This window comes from Hyperolius riggenbachi, chromosome 4 (genome assembly GCF_040937935.1).
Source record: "Hyperolius riggenbachi isolate aHypRig1 chromosome 4, aHypRig1.pri, whole genome shotgun sequence".
Classification (NCBI taxonomy): domain Eukaryota; kingdom Metazoa; phylum Chordata; class Amphibia; order Anura; family Hyperoliidae; genus Hyperolius; species Hyperolius riggenbachi.
In genome coordinates, this window is record NC_090649.1 from 248,583,937 (window position 1) to 248,607,376 (window position 23,440).

Here is a 23,440-nt window from a genome sequence, read left to right on the forward strand (position 1 = left end):
TGCGCTGGCTCCTCCGTTCTCATCCCACGCTGAGGGGACTTCGGAAGACTTCGGGAGCCAAATCCTCCCAAAGACAGGTGATGCACACGCGAGTGCGTCATAGAGGGTGCGCTTGCGCAGTGTAGAGCGGCCCGTCTTCGGGAGCACTCGGGCTCCCGAAGCATTTCCGAAGCCTCCCTTCGGCCGGGAGACAGAGGTATTTGACCGAAACGGTCGAATACCGCTACGGAGGACAGCAGCGGGCACCGGGTGAGGAGCGGGAATGCTCTATGGGACCCAGAGCCTCCCTCTCCTTAGGTGAGTATCTGAGTTTTTTTTTTTTTTTTTTTAAACTGGTTCCCATTAACTTTAAAGCTGCAGGACACATTATTATTCTCTAGAACTCTGTTAGGGCACAAATATAAAATAATTTCCCTTGCCATCTTTAAATGGAGGCAACCTTTTTAACAGTAATAAATCTGCTTAGAAGAGGCCATCCTTCTGAAATGATTGCTATTGTGCATAGAAGTGACCTTGGAAGTAACAGAAGTACCCAGCTGCACACTTAAAGGACCACTATCGCGAAAAAAGTAGGCAGTTAAAATCTGACAGAACCGACAGGTTTTGGGCCAGTCCATGTCTTCGTGGGGGATTTTCGGGTTCTTTTTTTTTTTTTATTTCAGCAGCATTTCCTGAACAGTATAGGTAGCCAAAGAGCCATACCTCAGTATAGGTAGCCAAAGAGCCCCACCTTATACTGAGAGCCCTACCTCAGTGTAGGTAGCCAGAGAGACCCACTTCTGTATAGGTAGCCAGATCCCTCCCCCCCCCCCCCCCCCCAGTATCGGTAGCCAGAGATCCCAGCCTCAGTGTAGCTAACTATAGAGTAACCCCCTTTAGTATAGGTAGCCAGAGAGCACCCCCCCCCCCCCCTTAGTATAGGTAGCCAGAGATCCCAGCCTCAGTGTAGCTAACCATAGAGTAATAGAGTACCCCCCTTTTTAGTATAGGTAGTCATAAAGCCCCTTGCAGTTAAGGTAGCCACAGAGCCCCTGCAGTTTAGTTAGTATATGCGGCAAGAGACCCATAATAGCCATTTGTGGTTCCCAGAGAGGTGAGTTACTTCAGCTCTCCAACGGCGATGCACGTCGTGCATCAGTTTGTGGGTCGCTGCTTCTGGTGCAGCAGGATCCATCAGATTCGAATTGGGGAAATGGAGGGTAGGATTCGAATCTACATAAAGATTTGAGGATTTGCATGATTTGTTGTGCCCTTTTCTAGTAAATATCTATTCTCACACATTCAAACAAGCATGAAGGTACAAAAACGCAAATACATTTTCAGTTCTAATTGGAAGCATGGGATAAAATTTGAGGCTTTAGTTTCTTTTGAGGCATGCTAATTAAAACGCAGAGTGTGCAGGAAAAATGTGAATTGGAAATTGCACATGAGGACCTGAAAATCTAATGGGGACATATAAAATGAACCAAAATTTTTAAAAGGGGGCTGGTGCACGTTATATATTCTCTTTTTAATAATGGTCATCTAACTAATCTTAGCATTACTGGGAAAACATGAAGGTCTGTACTAGGGATGACCAATGAGATGCAAATATTTCTGCATTCATGCAGGATTATGTAAATCTGTATGCAAATGTATGCCAATCAATTTAAGCCTTAGTGGGACTTGATTCAAGCTGCATAATCCTGAACTTGGAAATATTTGAACCATTGACCATCCCTAATCTGCATATTGAATGGGAATTATTTAAGGAACTGAAATTTGGGGACAGGCAAGCTATCAAAACAAAGTGTATCGCTATTACACTTCGGCTACATAACACCCAGCATTTCAACTTTGCTTTAAAAGATTGCTTACAGCTTAGAAACGATTATGCCAGATTTTTTTTGTTAGCAGAAATTCACTGAATGGATTAAACATGACATTTTAGTGCTGCATTTAGCTAGAAATACCTCCTCTGTGCTTAGGTTTAGTTACAAATGTATCTATTTACAAAGTAATAAACAAACCCTGCTCTGAGGCCTGGAACCCACTGCAAACCGCAAACGCTAAACGCAACCGCTAGCGTTTTGCCTGAGCGGTTTGCAAGCTGATTCATGCGAGTTTTCGGTCGCGTTTTGCAACAGTGTATTTTTTTCCTCAGCGGTTGTGTAGCGTTTTGCGTTTCGCGTTTTTATCCTGATTGGTCCTGTGAATAATTTTTAATTTTGTTACAGTGTGCTGAACCGCAAAACGCTAGCAGAACCGCTCAGTTTAGGTTTTGCTGAGCGTTTCTGCTAGCGTTTCAATACTTTGCATTGAAGCGCTAACGCTCCCAAAATGCTGCATGTCCTGCGTTTGCGTTTCTGAGAAACGCAAACGCTCCTGTGGAAGTTGCCCCATCCATTAACATTAGCCCAGCGTTTTGGCAAACTGCTAGCGTATCGCAGTGCTGCCAAAACGCTGCCTGTGGGTTCCAGCCCTGAGAGAACAAAGAGGGCTTCCCCGGCAGGCTTTTCAGAGGTCTATTTGCATTTCAAACAAAGATACATTTGTAACTAAAGATAAGAATGGATGCGGATTCCTAGTTAAATCCAACACTAAAATGTCATGTTTAACACATTCAGTGAATTTCTGCTTAAAAAAAAAAAATTGGCATAATAATTTCTAAGCTGTAAGCAATCTTTTAAAGCAAAGTTGTAATGCTGGGTGTTAAACCGCTTTAAGCAAGATTTTTCCAAACTCCTTGCCCTCCTACTGGAGATGGGGAGCTGAGAGGGGCACTATCTTTCTTGCTCTCTGGTCTTGTAACAAACTCTTCCAATCGTAGGAAGCATATACACTCCTTAACCACTTCAGGACCACAGTCTTTCTACCCCTTAAGGACCAGGCACTTTTTTTCCATTCAGACCACTGCAGCCTTTACGGTTTATTGCTCGCTCATACAACCTACCACCTAAATGAATTTTACCTCCTTTTCTTGTCACTAATAAAGCTTTCTTTTGGTGCTATTTGATTGCTCCTGCGATTTTTACTTTTTATTATATTCATCAAAAAAGACATGAATTTTGGCAAAAAAATGATTTTTTTTTTAACTTTCTGTGCTGACATTTTTCAAATAAAGTAAAATTTCTGTATACATGCAGCGCGAAAAATGTGGACAAACATGTTTTGGATAAAAAAAAAACCCATTCAGTGTATATTTATTGGTTTGGGTAAAAGTTATAGCGTTTACAAACTATGGTGCAAAAAGTGAATTTTCCCATTTTCAAGCATCTATGACTTTTCTGACCCCCTGTCATGTTTCATGAGGGGCTAGAATTCCAGGATAGTATAAATACCCCCCAAATGACCCCATTTTGGAAAGAAGACATCCCAAAGTATTCACTGAGAGGCATAGTGAGTTCATAGAAATTATTTTTTGTCACAAGTAAGCGGAAAATGACATTTTGTGACAAAAAAAAAAAAAAAAAAAATTCCATTTCTTCTAACTTGCGACAAAAAAAAGAAATCTGCCACGGACTCACCATGCCCCTCTCTGAATACCTTGAAGTGTCTACTTTTCAAAATGGGGTCATTTGTGGGGTGTGTTTACTGTCCTGACATTTTGGGGGTGCTAAATTGTGAGCACCCCTGTAAAGCCTAAAGGTGCTCATTGGACTTTGGACCCCTTAGCGCAGTTAGGCTGCAAAAAAGTGCCACACATGTGGTATTGCCGTACTCAGTAGAAGTAGTATAATGTGTTTTGGGGTGTATTTTTACACATACCCATGCTGGGTGGGAGAAATATCTCTGTAAATGACAATTTTTTCATTTTTTTACACACAATTGTCCATTTACAGAGTTATTTCTCCCACCCAGCATGGGTATGTGTAAAAATACACCACAAAACACATTATACTACTTCTCCCGAGTACAGCGATACCACATGTGTGGCACTTTTTTGCACCCTAACTGCGCTAAAGGGCCCAAAGTCCAATGAGTACCTTTAGGATTTCACAGGTCATTTTGCGACATTTGGTTTCAAGACTACTCCTCACGGTTTAGGGCCCCTAAAATGCCAGGGCAGTATAGGAACCCCACAAATGACCCCATTTTAGAAAGAAGACACCCCAAGGTATTCCGTTAGGAGTATGGTGAGTTCATAGAAGATTTTATTTTTTGTCACAAGTTAGCGGAACATGACACTTTGTGGGAAAAAAACAATTAAAATCAATTTCCGCTAACTTGTGACAAAAAAAAAAATCTTCTATGAACTCCCCATACTCCTAACTGAATACCTTGGGGTGTCTTCTTTCTAAAATGGGGTCATTTGTGGGGTTCCTATACTGCCCTGGCATTTTAGGGGCCCTAAACCGTGAGGAGTAGTCTGGAAATCAAATTCCGCAAAATGACCTGTGAAATCCTAAAGGCCCTTTAGCGCAGTTAGGGTGCAAAAAAGTGCCACACATGTAATATCGCCGTACTCGGGAGAAGTAGTACAATGTGTTTTGGGGTGTATTTTTACACATACCCATGCTGGGTGGGAGAAATAACTCTGTAAATGGACAATTGTGTGTAAAAAAATCAAAAGATTGTCATTTACAGAGGTATTTCTCCCACCCAGCATAGGTATGTGTAAAAATACACCCCAAAACACATTATACTACTTCTCCCGAGTACGGCGATACCACATGTGTGGCACTTTTTTGCACCCTAACTGCGCTAAGGGGCCCAGAGTCCAATGAGTACCTTTAGGCTTTACAGGGGTGCTCAAAATTTAGCACCCCGCCCACTTGCCAGGACAGTTAACAAACCCCACAAATGACCCCATTTTGGAAAGAATACACGCTAAGGTATTCCATGAGGGCCATGGTGAGTTCATAGAAAATTTTATTTTTTGTCACAAGTTAGCGGAAAATGACATTTTGTGAAAAAAAACAAAAACACAAAACCACAATTTCTGCTAACTTGTGACAAAAAATAAAACATTCTATGAACTCACCATGCACCTCACGGAATACTTTGGGGTGTCCTCTTTCCAAAATGGCATCATTCGTGGGGTCTGTCCTGGCATTTTAGGGTCTCTGCAATCATTACATGTATGGCCAGTATTAGGAGTTTTTGCTATACTCCTTATATTGGGCATAAGGGTAATGCACTGTGGGCTGAAAGGAAAAATGAACGTCAAACAATCAATCAATGTGGATGAAAAAATATCTGCCAAAAAATTTTGAAAAAAAAAAAAGAGGAGGAAGGCATCTGCCAGGACATAGGAGCTGCCGCCCCAAAAATCCAAACCCACCAGCTCGTATGCCCTGGCAAACCTAATTTATCCATTCACACTGATCGATGTGGATGAACAAATCATTGCCAGAGTTCTTTTTTGATACAAAGTGTTTGCCAAAGCATATGAATCCCCAACACCACTCCTCGGCCCATATGCCTCGGCAAACGTATCTTTTTGACTGCGGAGGAGAAATCTCGTCCTGCAGCGCTGCATGCACCGACTTGTGTGTAAGCTGACAGACGCGCAATGTTCTGTCAGGATGCACCATCAGTGCTGCAGCTGATTGGTCGGTCTGGATAGAAAAAAAGAGAGAAGAAAAAAAGACAAAACAATACAAAAAGGAGGGGAAGGCGTCTGCCAGGACATAGGAGCTGCCGCCCCAAAAATCCAAACCCACCAGCTCGTATGACCTGGCAAACCTGATTTATCCATTCACACCGATCGATGTGGATGAACAAATCATTGCCAGAGTTCTTTTTTGATACAAAGTGTTTGCCAAAGCATATGAATCCCCAACACCACTCCTCGGCCCATATGCCTCGGCAAACGTATCTTTTTGACTGCGGAGGAGAAATCTCGTCCTGCAGCGCTGCATGCACCGACTTGTGTGTAAGCTGACAGACGCGCAACGTTCTGTCAGGATGCACCATCAGTACTGCAGCTGGTTAGTCGTTCGCTCGGTCCACCTGGAAGGTTATTGGATGGAAAAAGAGAAAAAAAACCCCAAAAAACAAGCAAGCAGCAAAGCAATTACTTCATTAACATTAATAACCTTTGAACTTTTTTAATAAAAAACTTAACATTGCAAACCAAACATTAACTTCTTTGCTTACCTGTTTTTTGTTTTTTTTTAACTTACCTCCCGAGGACAAACCTCTCCTCCCCCATGGAACAATGTGCGAAGTGCAAATCGCACAGAGTTGTGGCGAAATACATTACGCAATTTGTCCCAAGTGAAAGGAGAGGTTTCTGGCAGCCCTGTGTATTAGGGTCTCTGGAAACCCGATGTTTGGTTTCACACTGCATATTGACATATCCGGTGGGTCGAGCCCGCCGCACCGTATCGTCCAAAACAGACCTTCAGGCAATACCACAAGAGTAGCATTCGGCCTAGTAATGAACTGCGTCGCCATAGACTAACATGACTTCCGGGCCGATCGATATTGCCACAGAAGCCACGCAGTAAAAGCCAATCACGGGACAATCAAAGCCAATCACAGGCCAATCAAACCAATCACGGCACAATCAAAGCCAATCGCGGGACAAAGCCGATCACGGGACAATCAAAGCCAATCACGGGACAATCAAAGCCAATCGCAGGCCAATCAAAGCCAATCACAGGCCAATCACAGGCCAATCAAAGCCAATCACGGGACAATCACGGGACAATCAAATACAATTACAGCACAATCAAATTGAATGTCAGCACAATGAAATTGAATGTCAGCACAATCAAATGCAATTACAGCACAATCAATTACAATGCACTGGGAAGGTGATTGGGGGGGGAGGGGGGGGGTCTGAGGGCGATCAGAGGGTGTGGGGGGTTGACTAGGTGTCCGCACGGGGCAGACTGGGTCCTGATCTGGTGGGTGGCAGACACAGGGGGTGACGATAGATCAGTGAGGGATTACAGGGGAGAATAGATGTAAACAATGCACTGGGGAGGTTATCAGCAGGGGGGGAGCTGAGGGCAATCTGAGGGTCTGGGTGGGTGATCAGGTGCCCCCAAAGGACAGTTTAGGGTCTGCTCTGATGGGTGGTGGTGACAAGGGGTGATAGGCAGGTGATAAGCAGGTGATAGACAGGTGATCAGTGGGTAAGGCAGCTGTATACAAACGTATACAGTATACAGGGGGGTGGTCTGGGGGGGATCTAAGGGTAGGGAGGGTGATCAGGGTACCCTAGGGGGCAGTTAGGGACCTACCCTAGGGGATAGCGTCCCTAGATAGTGACAGGGAGTGATTGATGGGTTTTTAGGTGGGTGGTGGGGTGCTAGCAGTGGTGTGCTGGGGTGGTCAGGGGGGGTTCTGAGGGCTGGGGTGGGCGATTGGGGGGGTCTGGGTGGGCTAAAGAGTGTTTTTGTTAACTTATCTGCCGGGCTGCCGTCCTCTCTGATGGTCGCACGACGAGTGACCATCAGCGGAGGAGGCAGCCAGTATAATACACTTTGTTACAATAACAAAGTGTATTATACACTCTGATTGGCCAGATCGCGCAAGTTTGAAACCCGCCGGCGCTGCTGATTGGCCGGCGGGTTTCCGAGTAGGGTGGGCGGAGCCTATTGCCGGCGGCGATCGCGGCATTGATGACGCGATCGTCGCACAGCCACCGCTGATGCCGCCCCCGCCGATGGGCGTATTGCGGTCGTTTGGGCCCGGACTTTGCCGCCGCCCATCGGCTGGGGGCGGTCGTTAAGTGGTTAAAGATGGATTACACTCAAAATTACATTTTTAGCCCCGCGTGCTTCCGAATACTGCTCTCCTTAGGTATCTGTTTTTTTCCTTTTAAATTTACCTTCAGATTCACCTTAACCCCCCTGGCGGTAATCCCAAGCTGAGCTCGGGCTGAGATTCAGCTGCTTAGAGCGGTAAGCCTGAGCTCAGTTCGGGCTGGCCAAAACTGCTGCGTGCTTTGTTTTCCTGTGTGTGTGTGTGTGTGTGTGTGTGTGTATATGTATGTATGTATGTATGTATATGTGTGTATATTACCAGACACTTATTAAATGCAGATTAGGCCTTAATTGGAAATCCCTCCACACTTTGCATATTTAGTAGTAGTGCATTGTGGGTAACCACAAATGTTCATTTATAACTGAATTATTGCAAATTTCCTTTTGTTTTAAGAAGGCAATTACACCAAGCTTAGCTTTTTTTAGTAGGAGGGCTTTTTGGTTCCTTGTATCCCCCTATACATTCCTAGTAGTTTGGGTCACCCTGAGCTGCTTGGTTACTCTGTCCCACCATCAATCAAAGAGTAAAGGTACCCATAGACCTGACAATTATGGGCAGATTCGACAAAGAGCCAAATTTACCTGTCCTGTAGCAACCTCTGCGTGGTGTCCGTAATCCTCCGGGCGGCTATCCATTCACGCCACTGACGTCAGACGCTATGCGCCAGTGGCATGTACTGAGAGCCACCCGGAGGTTATGAACACCGCGCGGAGGCTGCTACAGGACAGGTAACGTATAAATGCACACACCGGGCACATTTATGCATTGCAGCGGAGGTTTCGCTGTCTCGCTGCTCGTTCCGGAAATCACCGTTTTACTGCCGCACACCTGACCAGCAAGCAAACATGCGACCAATTTCTGTCCCGAAATTGGTCGCTTTTTCGGGTGGGCATGCACTTGGGGGCACCAATTTTCATCCAATTTGATTATAATAATCGAATTGGATGGTCAATCGGCCGCCAAGTCGCCTGATGTATGGCCACATTTAGACCTGCCCCATACCATACACAAAAGGCAGGAACAAAACTGGAAAACGTGGAGGAGCTGGCTTAAGTTCTCAGAAACCCTCCAGCTTGAATCTCTTATCCAAATTCCACATCACCTACTTAAAGAATACCTGAAGTGACATGTGACATGATGAAGTGACTACAGTGTGACCCTCACTGTTAAGAAATTCCAACTATAAAACACTTTCCTAGCAGAAAATGGCTTCTGAGAGCAAGAAAGAGGTAAAAAGGGGAATTTCTTATCAGTGAAGGTCACATTGTAGTCACTTCCTGTCTGAGTCAGGACTGAGTCAGCCACTTACATACCTGATATTTAACTCTTTCAGGCAGAGAAAGAAAAAAAGGAACACAGCATAGTTATTTGTGTCCTAGGCACTGTACATACACGTCTATCACATCATGTCACATGTCACTTCGGGGTATCCTTTAACACGGGGGTCCCCAACCACCGTACCGCGGCCCACTGCTGGTCCGTGGGACGTTTGCAGTTGGGCCGTGGGACTGTCCTCTGATTTGGCAACCCAGCTATATAAATATCTGAAAATGAAGTCCGCCACACTGTATACAAATGCAATCCTCTTAAATACTTATAGTTCTTGTTTGTACTGTACTGTTTTGCTGTGTATTTCTATTTATTGGGATGTTATTGATATTGTTAAAAAAAAGTTTCTGTAAATAAAGAATCTTTGAAAAACAAAAAAAAACCAAAAAAAAAAGTGTAGCCACAGTTTAACCACACCCACTTTTGACTGCCAAACCTGTTCTTTTAAAGCGGAATATAACCCTGCATTTCAACTTTGCTCTAAAACATTTACAGCATATTATATGCAAAAAGCATTTTTTACCTGACCAGCATTGGAAGGGTTAAACACAGAGGTTTAAAGTTCCGTGGAGAGATATGCAGAAGTTCAGATTGTTACATTCTATTTAGTTGTTTAGTTGTATGTATCTATTGAGAAATGTTACACACTTTGGCTGTCCTCCAACTCCTTCTCAGAGAGATGAGTCACATTCAACACTTAGATACATTTATGTAAACAAAATGTATCTATGTCAGCTTCGGATGCATCTGCAGAAATCTCCAGGAACTTTAAAGCCCTGTGTAACCCTTCCAATGCAGGTCTAGTAAAAAAAAAAATGCTGGTTGCATATAATATACTGTAAATAATGTTTTAGAGCAAAGTTGAAATGCAGGGTTATATTCCGCTTTAAAGGACAACTGTAGCAAGAGGGATTTGGAGGCTGCCATATTTATTACCGTTTAAGCAAATACCAGTTGCTTGGCTGTCCTGCTGATCCTCTGCCTCTAACACTGTTAGGTCTTTCTGACATTGTCAGATCTGACCAGAATTAGCTACATGCTTGTTTCTGGTGTTATTTAGACACTACTGTAGCCAAGTAGATCGGCAGGGTGGCCAGGCTACAGGTATGGTTTAAAAGGAAATAAATATGGCAGCCTCTATATCTTCTCACTTCAGTTGGCCTTTAAAGAAGTGGTATGCGATTACTTCTATTTCTTAATGCCCCATCTGGTTTTCAGTCAGCAGAAAAGTGGCAATTGAAATGATCAGTCTACTAATCTAATATTACATATTTTTTTCATGTACTTTACAGTGTATATATGATTTATTAAAAGAAAGCTAACCTGACACATTCTAACACACCTTTTATATGTATGATTTCTTGTCCTGTCATACAATTCTTGTGCCACACATTTCTCTGTATTTTATAGGTTGGAGATTTGTTAAACCTCATACTACTAATACAGTATTTTTTTTTTCTTTGTAGGTGGAATAGCAGTAGGAAAAAACAAATCCCATCAAGTAAATGGTTAGTATCTAAAGTATTTGCTTATGTTACTTAACCCCCCCCCCCCCCCCCCCGATCAGAACTGTATAAAAGCGAACTTTATCACAAACACAAGGGTATGTATAATTTTGTAAGCTTCTTCAACATCCTGACACCATAGTATTCAATAACTCAAAGAATCTTACCTTATTTGAAATGTAAAGGACCTTATCAGTGCCTAGATCTAATCATCCATGAGAGCATTTGACAATAAAGGTAAACACAATCCGTTAAAGGGGGCTATACACTAAGCGACCAACCAATCGACCATCCAATTCGTTTATTATAATTGAATTGGATGAAAATTGGTGCTGCCAAGTGCATGCCTGACCGACAAAGCGACCAATTTTGGGACAGAAATTGGCCGCACAGTCGACTGGGCATGTTGGAAAATGTTGGGCCGAGGTTGGTTGGTCGGGTGCGCGGCGGTACGGCGGCCGAATTGCGAACGAGCGACGAGATGTATAAATGTATGTAGTGTAGTGTAGTGCATTTATACATTACTTGTGCGGTGTCCGCCTCCACGCGATTTCCGTCCATCTCGCCGGGTTCCGCATACATGCCGGCAGCGATATGTCTGACGTCACAAAGGCGCATAGCGTCTGACGTCAGACGCTATGCGGCGCTAGCGTGTATGCGGCTTACCCGGCGAGATGGATGGATGGACCCGGCAAGCTGCTACAGGACAGGTAATGTATAAATGCACTACACAACATACATTTTGGGGGCAGCGGCGAGGTGGACGGTGGCGGCTCAGCCGATTCCCTGATAATTTCATGCTGGAATCGGCCTGTAGTCTGTGGGCAGATTCGAATAGAGATAAATTTGTCTCTTGGTCGAATCTGCCCATATTCGTTCTAATGTATGGGCACCTTAACAGTTGGGCTTCCAACAGTGGCAAAGCTAAGGAGCTCTGTGCCCCAGTGCAAGTTTTATTTTGGGCCCCCCAAGCACTCTATACATAACAATGGATACTGCTCACCAAAACCAGCTAAGGACCACTACAGTGACAGAGGTGCAAGAAGGTGAAGGGGAACAGTTTGTTTATGATAACTACTATTCAAAGCATCTATAGAAGTGATTATTACCAGCACAGGACCAATAAAGAGCTAATTCTGTGGTTGAGGGAAAGCCCAATTGGCTGGAGGGGGGGGAGGCAGGTTGCCACTGCTGCATTTAGCCATAGACCCTGAATAAGCATGCAGATGTTTGACTCAAATTTGACTAGATTTGTTGCATGCTTGTTTCAGGTGTGTGATTTAGACACCACTGATGCATGAAAGGTCAGTGGTACATCCAGGTAACTGGTATTGTTGGACAGCACGGCAGCTTAGTGGTTAGCTCTCTCACCTCGCCTTGCAGCGCTGGGTCCGTGATTTGAATCGCCACCAGGGCACTATCTGCACAGATTAATAAGAGTTCAGTTCAATAAAAGTCACCATCCAGTAGTCAGAGGACGTGTCATCCAACTGAGTGTCCCGAGACTCCACTTGATCTCCACATTAATCAGCCAACACGTCATAAAATAAACAGAGAGAAGGCACATAGCGTAATCCAGTATGTTACACGGTTGCCCGTCACCACTTTAAAATAGATATCACCCCCCCCCCCCAGTGCGCCCGCACTCACCCAGTCAACCTCCAAAGAATCCGGAGGTATGGATATACGGCATAAACAGGGAGTCAGGCAGGTCTCACGCAGATACAGCCCAGTCTAAAACTCAGAAACAGCGCCAATAGTGTAAAACCATTTAATAACAAAAGATTAAAAAGGTATTGCACTCACAAGCGTAGACTGTCATAAAGCGCATAGAGTAAGTGTAGATAACAGTCCTGGGTAGCCGCTCACACACGTATGCCGCATCAGACGTCCACATCTCGCTACTTCCTCATCTGCCGGTCACGTGACGTAGCTCCGCCCTATGCATTTCGTCATATAGACTGACTCATCAGGGGCTCACAGAGTTTGCATGTTCTCCCCTTGTCTGCGTGTGTTTCCTCCGGGCAGTCCAGTTTCCTCCCACATTCCAAAAATCGACAGATAACCTAATTGGCTTCCCCATTACATTTGGCCCTAGATTTACGATTTATACATACACAATAGATACATAGACCTATGTCTATGGTAGAGATTAGATTGTGAGCTCCTCTGAGGGACAGTTAAGTGACAAGACAAATATACTGAGAGATACAGTGATATACTCTGTACATCGCTGCGGGAGATTACTGCGCTATATAAATACTTAGTAATAATAATAATGTTTAAATATGGCAGCCTTCATATCCCTCTCACTTCAGATGTCCTTTAATGAGAGAGGACACATGAAACATATGAGAGGACTGTGGATGGAGAGAGAGAAAACCTATATTCATGGTAACAAAGAAACAGCTAGTCACCAGACACTTCAACATAGTGAAGAGATAGACCAATTACCGGTATATATTATTGCTTTGGCACAAGAAGGCGAAGACCACTTGAAAGAATAACTGGAAGTACCCAATATAAAACTGGATCTTTATTGTACGGTGCACACGGTTTTCCATCAGGTGAATTAGAATTTTTCCTAGTCGGCGGCCACTGTGCCTACGAGAAAACCTTGTACTGCACCTGCGCAGAATGTTCCTGGCGATGTGAGTGGAAGAGAGGACACGCGCAGCGCGTGTCCTCTTCCACTCACATCGCCAGGAACATCCTGCGCAGGTGCAGTACAAGGTTTTCTCGTACTGCGCCTGTGCGGGATGCTCCTGACTATGTGAGTGAGAACGCAGTGGCCATCGACTTGTTAGTTTTAAGATATTACAGGTGTCCTTTAATTATTTGTGTCTAAACTCAATTTACTTTATTAACTGTAAGTGTTTTAACACCTTTCAGCTTCCTTCTAAAGGCTGGGTGCACACATAGCAGAAGCGCTAGCGTAGCCGGAAATGCTGCGTTTTATGCAGCAATGTTAGACTATATGACGCAGAAGAAGCTGCGTTTTACTGCATTTGTACACTATGCGTTCCGCAAAAGCTGGTAGTGTTGCTGCCAAAACACACATAGAGAAAGTCTGTGATAAAGCATATGCATTGCATTTTCATGTGTTTTTTAACCACTTCTCCTCTGCCGGGACGAGTAACTACGCCCCTGCAAAATGCCACAACTCTGTGCAGGAGCGTAGCTACTACGTCCCTCCGTGCCGCTCCCCGTGCTCATTACCGCCGATCGTTAGCCACTAGATCAATGAATGGGAATACAGTTCCCATTCATTGATCTAGGTCCCCCTGTGAATGACCGCAGCCGTCTGTTCAGACGGCTCTGCCATTCACAAATCCTGTTCATGTAGTCCGTCCGTTTCCATACTAATAGTACACTAACTGAATTCACCACCAAGGACATCTTGTGGCCAAATTGTAAAATTACATTCCCCCCCCCCCCCCCCCTTTTTTTTTTCAGTGAATGGTCCCTAGTTACCTGTTTTCCTTTTTAAATTAACCCCTAACCTCCCACACTCCCCTAAAGTTACAAATGGGCAAATAAAATGTGAGTTTTAATTACGGTAGCATGTTTTATTTTAAAACTATAATGGCTGAAAACTGAGAAATTATTTTTTCATTTTTTTCTTATTATTTCCATTAAAACTGAGTTAGAATAAAATAATTCTTAGCAAAAAGTACCCCCCAAAGAAAGCCTAATCAGTGGCAAAAAAAACAAGATATCGATTGTTTTGTTGTGATAAATAGTAATAAAGTTATAGGTGAATGAATGGAAGGAGCGCTGACAGGTGAAAATTGCTCTGGTTTTTTTAAGGGGAAAAACCCTTCGAGGTGAAGTGGTTAATGCGTTTTTAATTAAAAAGTAAAGATCTTTGATGTGTTTCCGCTTCCTGTTATTTTCCTAGTGATTTGCATAAATTAAAAAACGCATATGCGGTTTCCATTAGCGAACAGCAAATGCACGCTAAACGCATGAAAAATGCATCAGTGTAAAAAAACGCAAACTCAAAATGCGGTGAAAAAGGCAATAGCAAATCGCAAACGCACCATCCTAAACCTCTACTTCTTCACGCTATGTCATACGTGAACCCAGCCTGAGGGCCTTTTTCCACTACACTGCGATTTTATTCCAAAGGTACATTAAACTAATGGAGACGGCAGCAGAAATTTCCATTAGTGCGATCTGATTGCAATGCGATTTTGGTCCAAGCCCAAAGTCTTCCTGCCACATTTTAGATTACTGAGTATAGTAGCTCAATCACAATCGCATGGTGGAAATTGAAATGATTGCATTTCATAGTGGAAATGAGCCCTAAGTCATCTCTCAGACTCATCATTACAACTGCTGACTGATCTTCGTTAATGTTGCTTTACTTTGCCCTGAAAATATTTTGTTTTATGTTCTATATGTATTAGGTACAGAATCTAACAGTCAGCGATTATGTGAAGATAAACCCCTCCATCCCAGGTTAGTGTGTGACTTTATATGTGGACTGATGTAGTCAGAATAGATATGCTGGGTTCAGATTACAAAGAATGGGTTGTTTTAACCACTTGCCGACCGCACGCTTATACCGTGCGTCGGCAAAGTGGCAGCTGCAGGACCAGCGACGCAGTACTGCGTCGCCAGCTGCAGGCTGATTAATTAGGAAGCAGCCGCTCGCTAGTGTTGGGCGAACATCTAGATGTTCGGGTTCGGGCCGAACAGGCCGAACATGGCCGCGATGTTCGGGTGTTCGACCCGAACTCCGAACATAATGGAAGTCAATGGGGACCCGAACTTTTGTGCTTTGTAAAGCCTCCTTATATGCTACATACCCCAAATTTACAGGGTATGTGCACCTTGGGAGTGGGTACAAGAGGAAAAAAAAATTTAGCAAAAAGAGCTTATAGTTTTTGAGAAAATCGATTTTAAAGTTTCAAAGGGAAAACTGTCTTTTAAATGCGGGAAATGTCTGTTTTCTTTGCACAGGTAACATGCTTTTTGTCGGCATGCAGTCATAAATGTAATACATATAAGAGGTTCCAGGAAAAGGGACCGGTAATGCTAACCCAGCAGCAGCACACGTGATGGAACAGGAGGAGGGTGGCGCAGGAGGAGAAGGCCACGCTTTGAGACACAACAACCCAGGCCTTGCATGAGGACAAGAAGCGTGCGGATAGCATGCTTTGTACCACCATGCAGTCATAAATGTAATAAAGATAAGTGGTTCAATAAACAGGGACCACGCGGCAACGCTAACCCAGCAGCAGCACACGTGATGGAACAGGAGGAGGCGCAGGAGGAGAAGGCCACGCTTTGTGAGACACAACAACCCAGGCCTTGCATGAGGACAAAAAGCGTGCGGATAGCATGCTTTGTACCGCCATGTAGTCATAAATGTAATAAAGATAAGAGGTTCAATAAACAGGGACCACGCGGCAACGCTAACCCAGCAGCAGCAGCAGCAGCAGCACACGTGATGGAACAGGAGGAGGCGCAGGAGGAGAAGGCCACGCTTTGTGAGACACAACAACCCAGGCCTTGCATGAGGACAAAAAGCGTGCGGATAGCATGCTTTGTACCGCCATGTAGTCATAAATGTAATAAAGATAAGAGGTTCAATAAACAGGGACCACGCGGCAACGGTAACCCAGCAGCAGCAGCAGCACACGTGATGGAACAGGAGGAGGCGCAGGAGGAGAAGGCCACGCTTTGTGAGACACAACAACCCAGGCCTTGCATGAGGACAAAAAGCGTGCGGATATAGCAGCAATGCTTTTTGCCGCCATGCAGTCATAAATGTAATACAGATGAGAGGTTCAATAAACAGGGACCGGAAACGCTAAACCATCCCAGATGTTCATCGGTCATGTTACTTGGTTGGGGTCCAGGAGTGTTGCGTAGTCGTTTCCAATCCAGGATTGATTCATTTTAATTTGAGTCAGACGGTCTGCATTTTCTGTGGAGAGGCGGATACGCCGATCTGTGATGATGCCTCCGGCAGCACTGAAACAGCGTTCCGACATAACGCTGGCTGCCGGGCAAGCCAGCACCTCTATTGCGTACATTGCCAGTTCGTGCCAGGTGTCTAGCTTCATGCCCGGTTTCAGGTCCAGCGGTGCCAGCCACAAATCCGTCTGTTCCTTTATTCCCCTCCAAATTTCCTCCCCTGTGTGCTGCTTATCCCCAAGGCAGATCAGCTTCAGCAACGCTTGCTGACGCATGCCAACAGCTGTGCTGCACTGCTTCCACGATCCTACTGCTGCTGGTGCTGGGTTAGCATTTCCGGATGAGGTACAGCTTTGAGATGCGTTGGAGGAGAAGGAGTCAGAGAGGTAGGTGCTGCTGTTGTTATCCAGCTGTTTGCGGCGTGGGCAACACCCGCGCCGTAGCAGGTGAGGAATCGCTGCCAGGCTCCACAAGGTTCACCCAGTGCGCGGTAAGGGAGATGTATCGACCCTGGCCGAACGCACTCGTCCAGGTGTCAGTGGTGAGGTGAACCTTGCAGGCAACGGCATTCTTCAAGCTTCGGGTTATTTAGCTGACCACGTGCTCATGCAACTCAGGCACTGCAGAGCGCGCAAAGTGGTAGCGGCTGGGAACCACGTAACGTGGGATGGCCACTGACATCATGCCCTTGAAGCTGTTTGTCTCCACCACTCGATATGGCAGCATTTCGCAGGCCAGAAGCTTGGCTATGCTGGCTGGCTGTTACTGCCACGGCCCGGGGGTCATTTGCTGGCAATTTCCTCTTGTGCTCAAACATCTCAGAAACAGACAACTCAACCGTAGCGCTGCACACCGAAGGGCTGTTGGTTGTTGTGTTTGATGAACACTGGGAGACCTCAAGAGCACTAGTCCGGAAAGTGACAGTGTCAGCATCGTCTGATGTTTGTGAATGTTGTGAACCACGCAATGGCTGGGCTACTGCTGCTGCTGAGGCGGGTCTGGTGGTGAGTCTGGTGAACCCAAGGGAGGCAGTGTTGCTGGTGGTACCCTGTCCTGCCGCGTTTGCCCACAGAGTGGGATGTTTGGATAGAATGTGGCGGCTCATGCTGGTGGTGGAGAGGTTGTTAATACTTTTCCCCCTGCTCAGGCGGGTCTTGCACACCTTGCAAATCGCCATGGTAACATCCTCAGTGCAGTCTTCAAAGAAAGCCCAGACTTTAACTGGCTGAGGACTCGGACCTCGTGCGTGATGTGCTGGTGCTGCTTAACCCACTGCTGGACGCTTGAGAGGTCATCCAAGTAATTATCTGGTCCTGTTCTTTTGGATCTGTGAGGGTTGTTGTCCTGGACAACATGGGCAGTATTGAGTGGGTTTTCTTGGGTGCTCCCCTGTGGCCTGTACGTGAACCGTCAGGGGAAACACCTCTTCCCTTGCCCCTCCCTCTTTCACCGGATTTCTTCCTCATTTCACTTATCCTTAAAGTACACGCTGACTGGCAGCAGTACAGTGGCAGTACAGAAATGCTATACAGTGGTGGGTGAGCGGTGTACCACTATTGTCAGCAGTGACACAGAGCACAATGCTATACAGTGGCGGGTGAGCGGTGTACTACTGTTCCCAGCAGACACAGAGTGGAAGTAAACACAATGCTATATAGTGTGGCTGAGCCGTGTACACAGAGTGGCATTAAACACAATGCTATATAGTCTGCTATATAGTCACCCCGAACAGGGTGATGTTCTGCAGAACCCAAACAGTGGCAAACACTGTTCGCCCAACACTACTGGGAGGGAACGCAGATTTTAGTACCTAAACACACGATACAACATGTTTTCCGGGGTCGGACTCTGAGGCACATACAGATGGTCCCGATCATCATCCTCATCATACAACTCTTCTCCTGAGTCTGACCCACCCACCACCTCTGCCACCCCAACATCCCCAGACACAGACCCCTCATCGTCCTCAACATTAACTTGGGATGCTGGCCTGAGCCAGACCTCCTCCTCCACATCAGGCCCCATCATCTCCTCAATGGCAGCCCTCATTAATCGCTCTGGCGACGGACTGATGGACACAACGTTCTCCTCCGGGGAGGGCTGCTGCTGACCACTGGCTGCTGGGGTGGATGTTATAGCTTGCGTGGGGCGTTGGCTGTTGCTGTTGTTGGGAGTGCTGCTCACAGCGGAGGTCTCTGGGGAACTCATGTTGAGCTCATATAGTGGTTGACGGTGAGTGGAGTATTACTGATCCCAGCAATATACACACTGACTGGCAGAGTACGCAATGCTATATAGTGTGGCTGAGCGGTGTACACAGAGTGGCAGTAAACACAATGCTATATAGTCTGGCTGAGCGAGCGGTGTACTACTGTTCCCAGCAGAATCAGAGTGGCAGTAAACAATGGTATATAGTCTGGCTGAGCGGTGTACACAGAGTGTCAGTAAACAATGGTATATAGTCTGGCTGAGCGGTGTACACACAATGCTATATAGTCTGCTATATAGTGTCAGTAAACAATGGTATATAGTCTGGCTGAGCGAGCGGTGTACTACTGTTCCCAGCAGAATCAGAGTGGCAGTAAACAATGGTATATAGTCTGGCTGAGCGGTGTACACAGAGTGTCAGTAAACAATGGTATATAGTCTGGCTGAGCGAGCGGTGTACTACTGTTCCCAGCAGAATCAGAGTGGCAGTAAACAATGGTATATAGTCTGGCTGAGCGGTGTACACAGAGTGTCAGTAAACAATGGTATATAGTCTGGCTGAGCGGTGTACACAGAGTGTCAGTAAACAATGGCATATAGTCTGGCTGAGCGGTGTACACACAATGCTATATAGTCTGCTATATAGTGTCAGTAAACAATGGTATATAGTCTGGCTGAGCGAGCGGTGTACTACTGTTCCCAGCAGAATCAGAGTGGCAGTAAACAATGGTATATAGTCTGGCTGAGCGGTGTACACAGAGTGTCAGTAAACAATGGTATATAGTGTGGCTGAGTGGTGTACACAGAGTGTCAGTAAACAATGGTATATAGTCTGGCTGAGCGGTGTACACAGAGTGTCAGTAAACAATGGTATATAGTCTGGCTGAGCGAGCGGTGTACTACTGTTCCCAGCAGAATCAGAGTGGCAGTAAACAATGGTATATAGTCTGGCTGAGCGGTGTACACAGAGTGTCAGTAAACAATGGTATATAGTGTGGCTGAGTGGTGTACACAGAGTGTCAGTAAACAATGGTATATAGTCTGGCTGAGCGGTGTACACAGAGTGGCAGTAAACACAATGCTATATACTCTGGCTGAGCGAGCGGTGTACTACTGTTCCCAGCAGACACAGAACAGTAAACAGAATGCTATATAGTGTGGCTGAGCGAGCGGTGTACCACTATTCCCAGCAGACACAGAACAGTGAACAGAATGCTATATAGTGTGGCTGAGCGAGCGGTGTACCACTATTCCCAGCAGACACAGAACAGTGAACAGAATGCTATATAGTGTGGCTGAGCGAGCGGTGTACTACTGTTCCCAGCAGACACAGAACAGTACACAGAATGCTATATAGTGTGGCTGAACGAGCGGTGTACTACTGTTCCCAGCAGACACAGAACAGTACACAGAATGCTATATAGTGTGGCTGAACGAGCGGTGTACCACTATTCCAAGCAGACACAGAACAGTGAACAGAATGCTATATAGTGTGGCTGAGCGAGCGGTGTACCACTATTCCCAGCAGACACAGAGTGGCAGTAAACAGAATGCTATATAGTGTGGCTGAGCGAGGTACACAGAGTGGCAGTAAACAGAATGCTATATAGTGTGGCTGAGCAAGCGGTGTACTACTATTCCCAGCAGACACAGAGTGGCAGTAAACAGAATGCTATATAGTGTGGCTGAGCGAGGTACACAGAGTGGCAGTAAACAGAATGCTGAGCGAGCGGTGTACTACTATTCCCAGCAGCGACACACAATGACTGGGGGGGACCCTGGCTAGCGTGGCTGGAGCGCGAACTACCCTGCCTGCCTACCCAAAGCTAAACCCACAGACAAATGGCGGAGATATGACGTGGTTCGGGTATTTATTTACCCGAACCACGTGACAGTTCGGCCAATCAGAGCGCGTTCGGGTCCGAACCACGTGACCCGTTCGGCCAATCACAGCGCTAGCCGAACGTTCGGGGAACGTTCGGCCATGCGCTCTTAGTTCGGCCATATGGCCGAACGGTTTGGCCGAGCACCGTCAGGTGTTCGGCCGAACTCGAACATCACCCGAACAGGGTGATGTTCTGCAGAACCCGAACAGTGGCGAACACTGTTCGCCCAACACTACCGCTCGCGCGAGCGGCTGCTTCCTGTCAAATCACGGCGGGGGGGCTCCGTGAGCAGGCGCCGTAAGGCAGATCGGCGATCCCCGGCCAATCAGCGGCCGGGGATCGCCGCCATGTGACAGGGGACGTCCCGTCACTGGCTGCACAGGACGGATAGCGTCCTGTGCAGCCTCGATCGCCGGGGGGGCCAGGTAGGAGAGGGAGGAGGAGGATTTCGCCGCGGAGGGGGGCTTTGAGGTGCCCCCCCCGCAACACCCAGGCGGGCAGGAGAGATCAGACCCCCCCCCCCTGCACATCATCCCCATAGGGGGGAAAAAAGTGGGGCATTCTGATCTCTCTGCCTGCACGCTGATCTGTGCTGGGGGCTGCAGAGCCCACCCAGCACAGATCACTCAAAACAGCGCTGGTCTTGAAGGGGGGGTAAAGAGTGGGTCATCAAGTGGTTAAAGGACCACTATAGCAAAAAAAAAAAAAAAAGGCAGTTAAAATTTGACAGAACTGACAGGTTTTTGGACTACTCCATCTCCTCATGGGGGATTCTCTGTTTTTCTTTGTTTTCAAAAGCATATCCTGAACAGCAGTAGCTAAGTCTTATAATGTCTGTTATTTAGGTTTGTGTCCCTGATAAAACTCTCCAGTTTTGCATTTTTTTTTTTCTAGAAATGTGTGTGGCCATAGCTTGACTATTAATAACTATTTTTAAAGACACTCATCCTTTTGACTCTTCCCTTGTTTTCCCATGGGCACTCACTGCTTGAAAAAAGAAGAGAACATCGTGTAAATGAGTAGGAATTTGCCATGCCAGTTGCCTATGTTGAGGGATAATGAGCGATAAGAGGAAAGATGAGTTAGATACACGTGTGTGTTAATGCCTGGCATCAGTCAGTATCACAGTGTCCCTTTATGTGCTTACATATACAAGCATGAGGCTTCTCTGTTGAAGGCTCAGACAAGGCAACTTTAGCACGGTCACACTCCCCCCATCTCAGATGGCAAGTGGTGGATGGAGCCCTTTCCCTTTGTATTTCAGCTGCCTGACTTCTATCTGGGGAACAAGCAATAATGGGAAGGTAAATTGGTATGATTGGTGTAATGAGACATGGCCGCCTGGGGAGTCTGTATAAGTGGAGGAGTGCTGAGACCTGAAAAGGGCTTAACTTTACATGTTGTGGGTAACCAGCACGACGTGTATCCATGCAATTATCTGTAGGCTCAATATAGGAAGCTTGAATAAAGTGGATTTTGTTTTCCTTCTGTGTAAAAACTGTGGTTTTATGAAAAACATAATCTCAGCAGCAACTGTGATTTACACTTAACGCAAATAAGTGACAGTTTAGCTGCTGCTTATGATTGTACAATATATATTGTGTGAAGCAGAACCTAATCGGTGGTTATAATAATACAAATTCATGACTCAGACAGAAATGTAACAAATTAACACTTTCCAATACATTTTTTTTTCTTCCCTCACCCATGTCCTCCTCTCACTGTGCTGCTGTAGGGGAAGCCGACGGAGTGTCTCCTACTAGTGTGAGGAGGCGTCCCACAGGCTTACCCAGGCTTCCTCCAGCCCATTGCAGATGACACGTCCCACTCCACAGCTCTGCTCTCAGCCGTTCGGCCTGGGGTCCCCGCTGGTAAAGAGGGTGACTTCCTCTAGTGCTCCTGCATGAGCATCGCTGTCAATCAAGTCCACGTTGTCCGCGGTGTACTAGTTCTGCACCTGCGCAGTACACTGCGGATAACGTGGGCTTGATTGACAGCGGCGCTCACGCAGGCACAGTACAGACATCCTCAAGGTCGCCCTCTGCACCGGCGGGGACCCCGGGGCAAATGGCTGAGAGCGGAGCTGCTAAGTGGGACGTGTCATCTGCAAGGGGCTGGAGGAAGCCCCGGGTAAGTAGGAGCAGGGAGACATGGTTTTGGCTGATGTTTCCTTTAAAGAGAAACCGTGACCAAGAATTGAACTTCATCCCAGTCAGTAGCTGATACCTCCTTTCCCATGAGAAATCTATTCATTTTCACAAACGGATCATCAGGGGGCTCTGAATGGCTGATATTGTGATGAAATCCCTCCCACCAGAAACTCTGAGGACCATGGTCCTGGCAGTTTCCTGTCTGTGAACCTTGTTGCATTGTGGGAAAAAGCTGTTTACAGCTGTTTCCAACTGCCAAAAAAGCAAGCAGCAGCTACATTCACCTGCCAGCAGTAAAAATGTCACCATGTGATAAATGTCAGAATGTAAATCAGGGATTTAAAAGATTTTACAATGGGCAAACACTGACTAAATCATTTATACATAATTATTGCAAAAATGAAGCACTTTTTTATTACATTATTTTCACTGGAGTTCCTCTTTAAGCCTATTTTTGTCACCCTGGTTGTGTCTCTGCCCCCAACCTGTTTCTTTCTACTCCTGGCTTGTCTCTGCTTCTTTGCTCCACATTGTAATGTAATGGGCAGATAAGATCAATGAGATCCTGTGTTTTTTCTGGCTTGCACACATTTAAATGCAAATTGTTTGCAGTTGGAATTGGACATGACCTGCCATTTTAGATTGGCCCAAGATGCATACGCTGCATTCAATTTGCTTGCAAACCTGGAAAATGAACATTTAATTTACTATAGTAATTGGCCTTAATTTACTG

At 45.9% G+C, this 23,440-nt stretch overlaps 1 protein-coding gene across 7 annotated transcripts in view; it reads left to right on the forward strand.

Moving 5' to 3' along the window:
- Positions 1-23,440, forward strand: part of MRAP2 (melanocortin 2 receptor accessory protein 2) — a 452,653-nt gene that overhangs the window by 79,219 nt on the left and 349,994 nt on the right. For all 7 annotated transcript variants that reach the window (XM_068281584.1, XM_068281585.1, XM_068281582.1 and 4 more), the window contains 2 exons: positions 10,497-10,538; positions 14,948-14,999. In XM_068281584.1, coding sequence (XP_068137685.1) covers positions 10,497-10,538; positions 14,948-14,999 — 94 coding nt within the window. The remainder of the gene's footprint in view (positions 1-10,496; positions 10,539-14,947; positions 15,000-23,440) is intronic.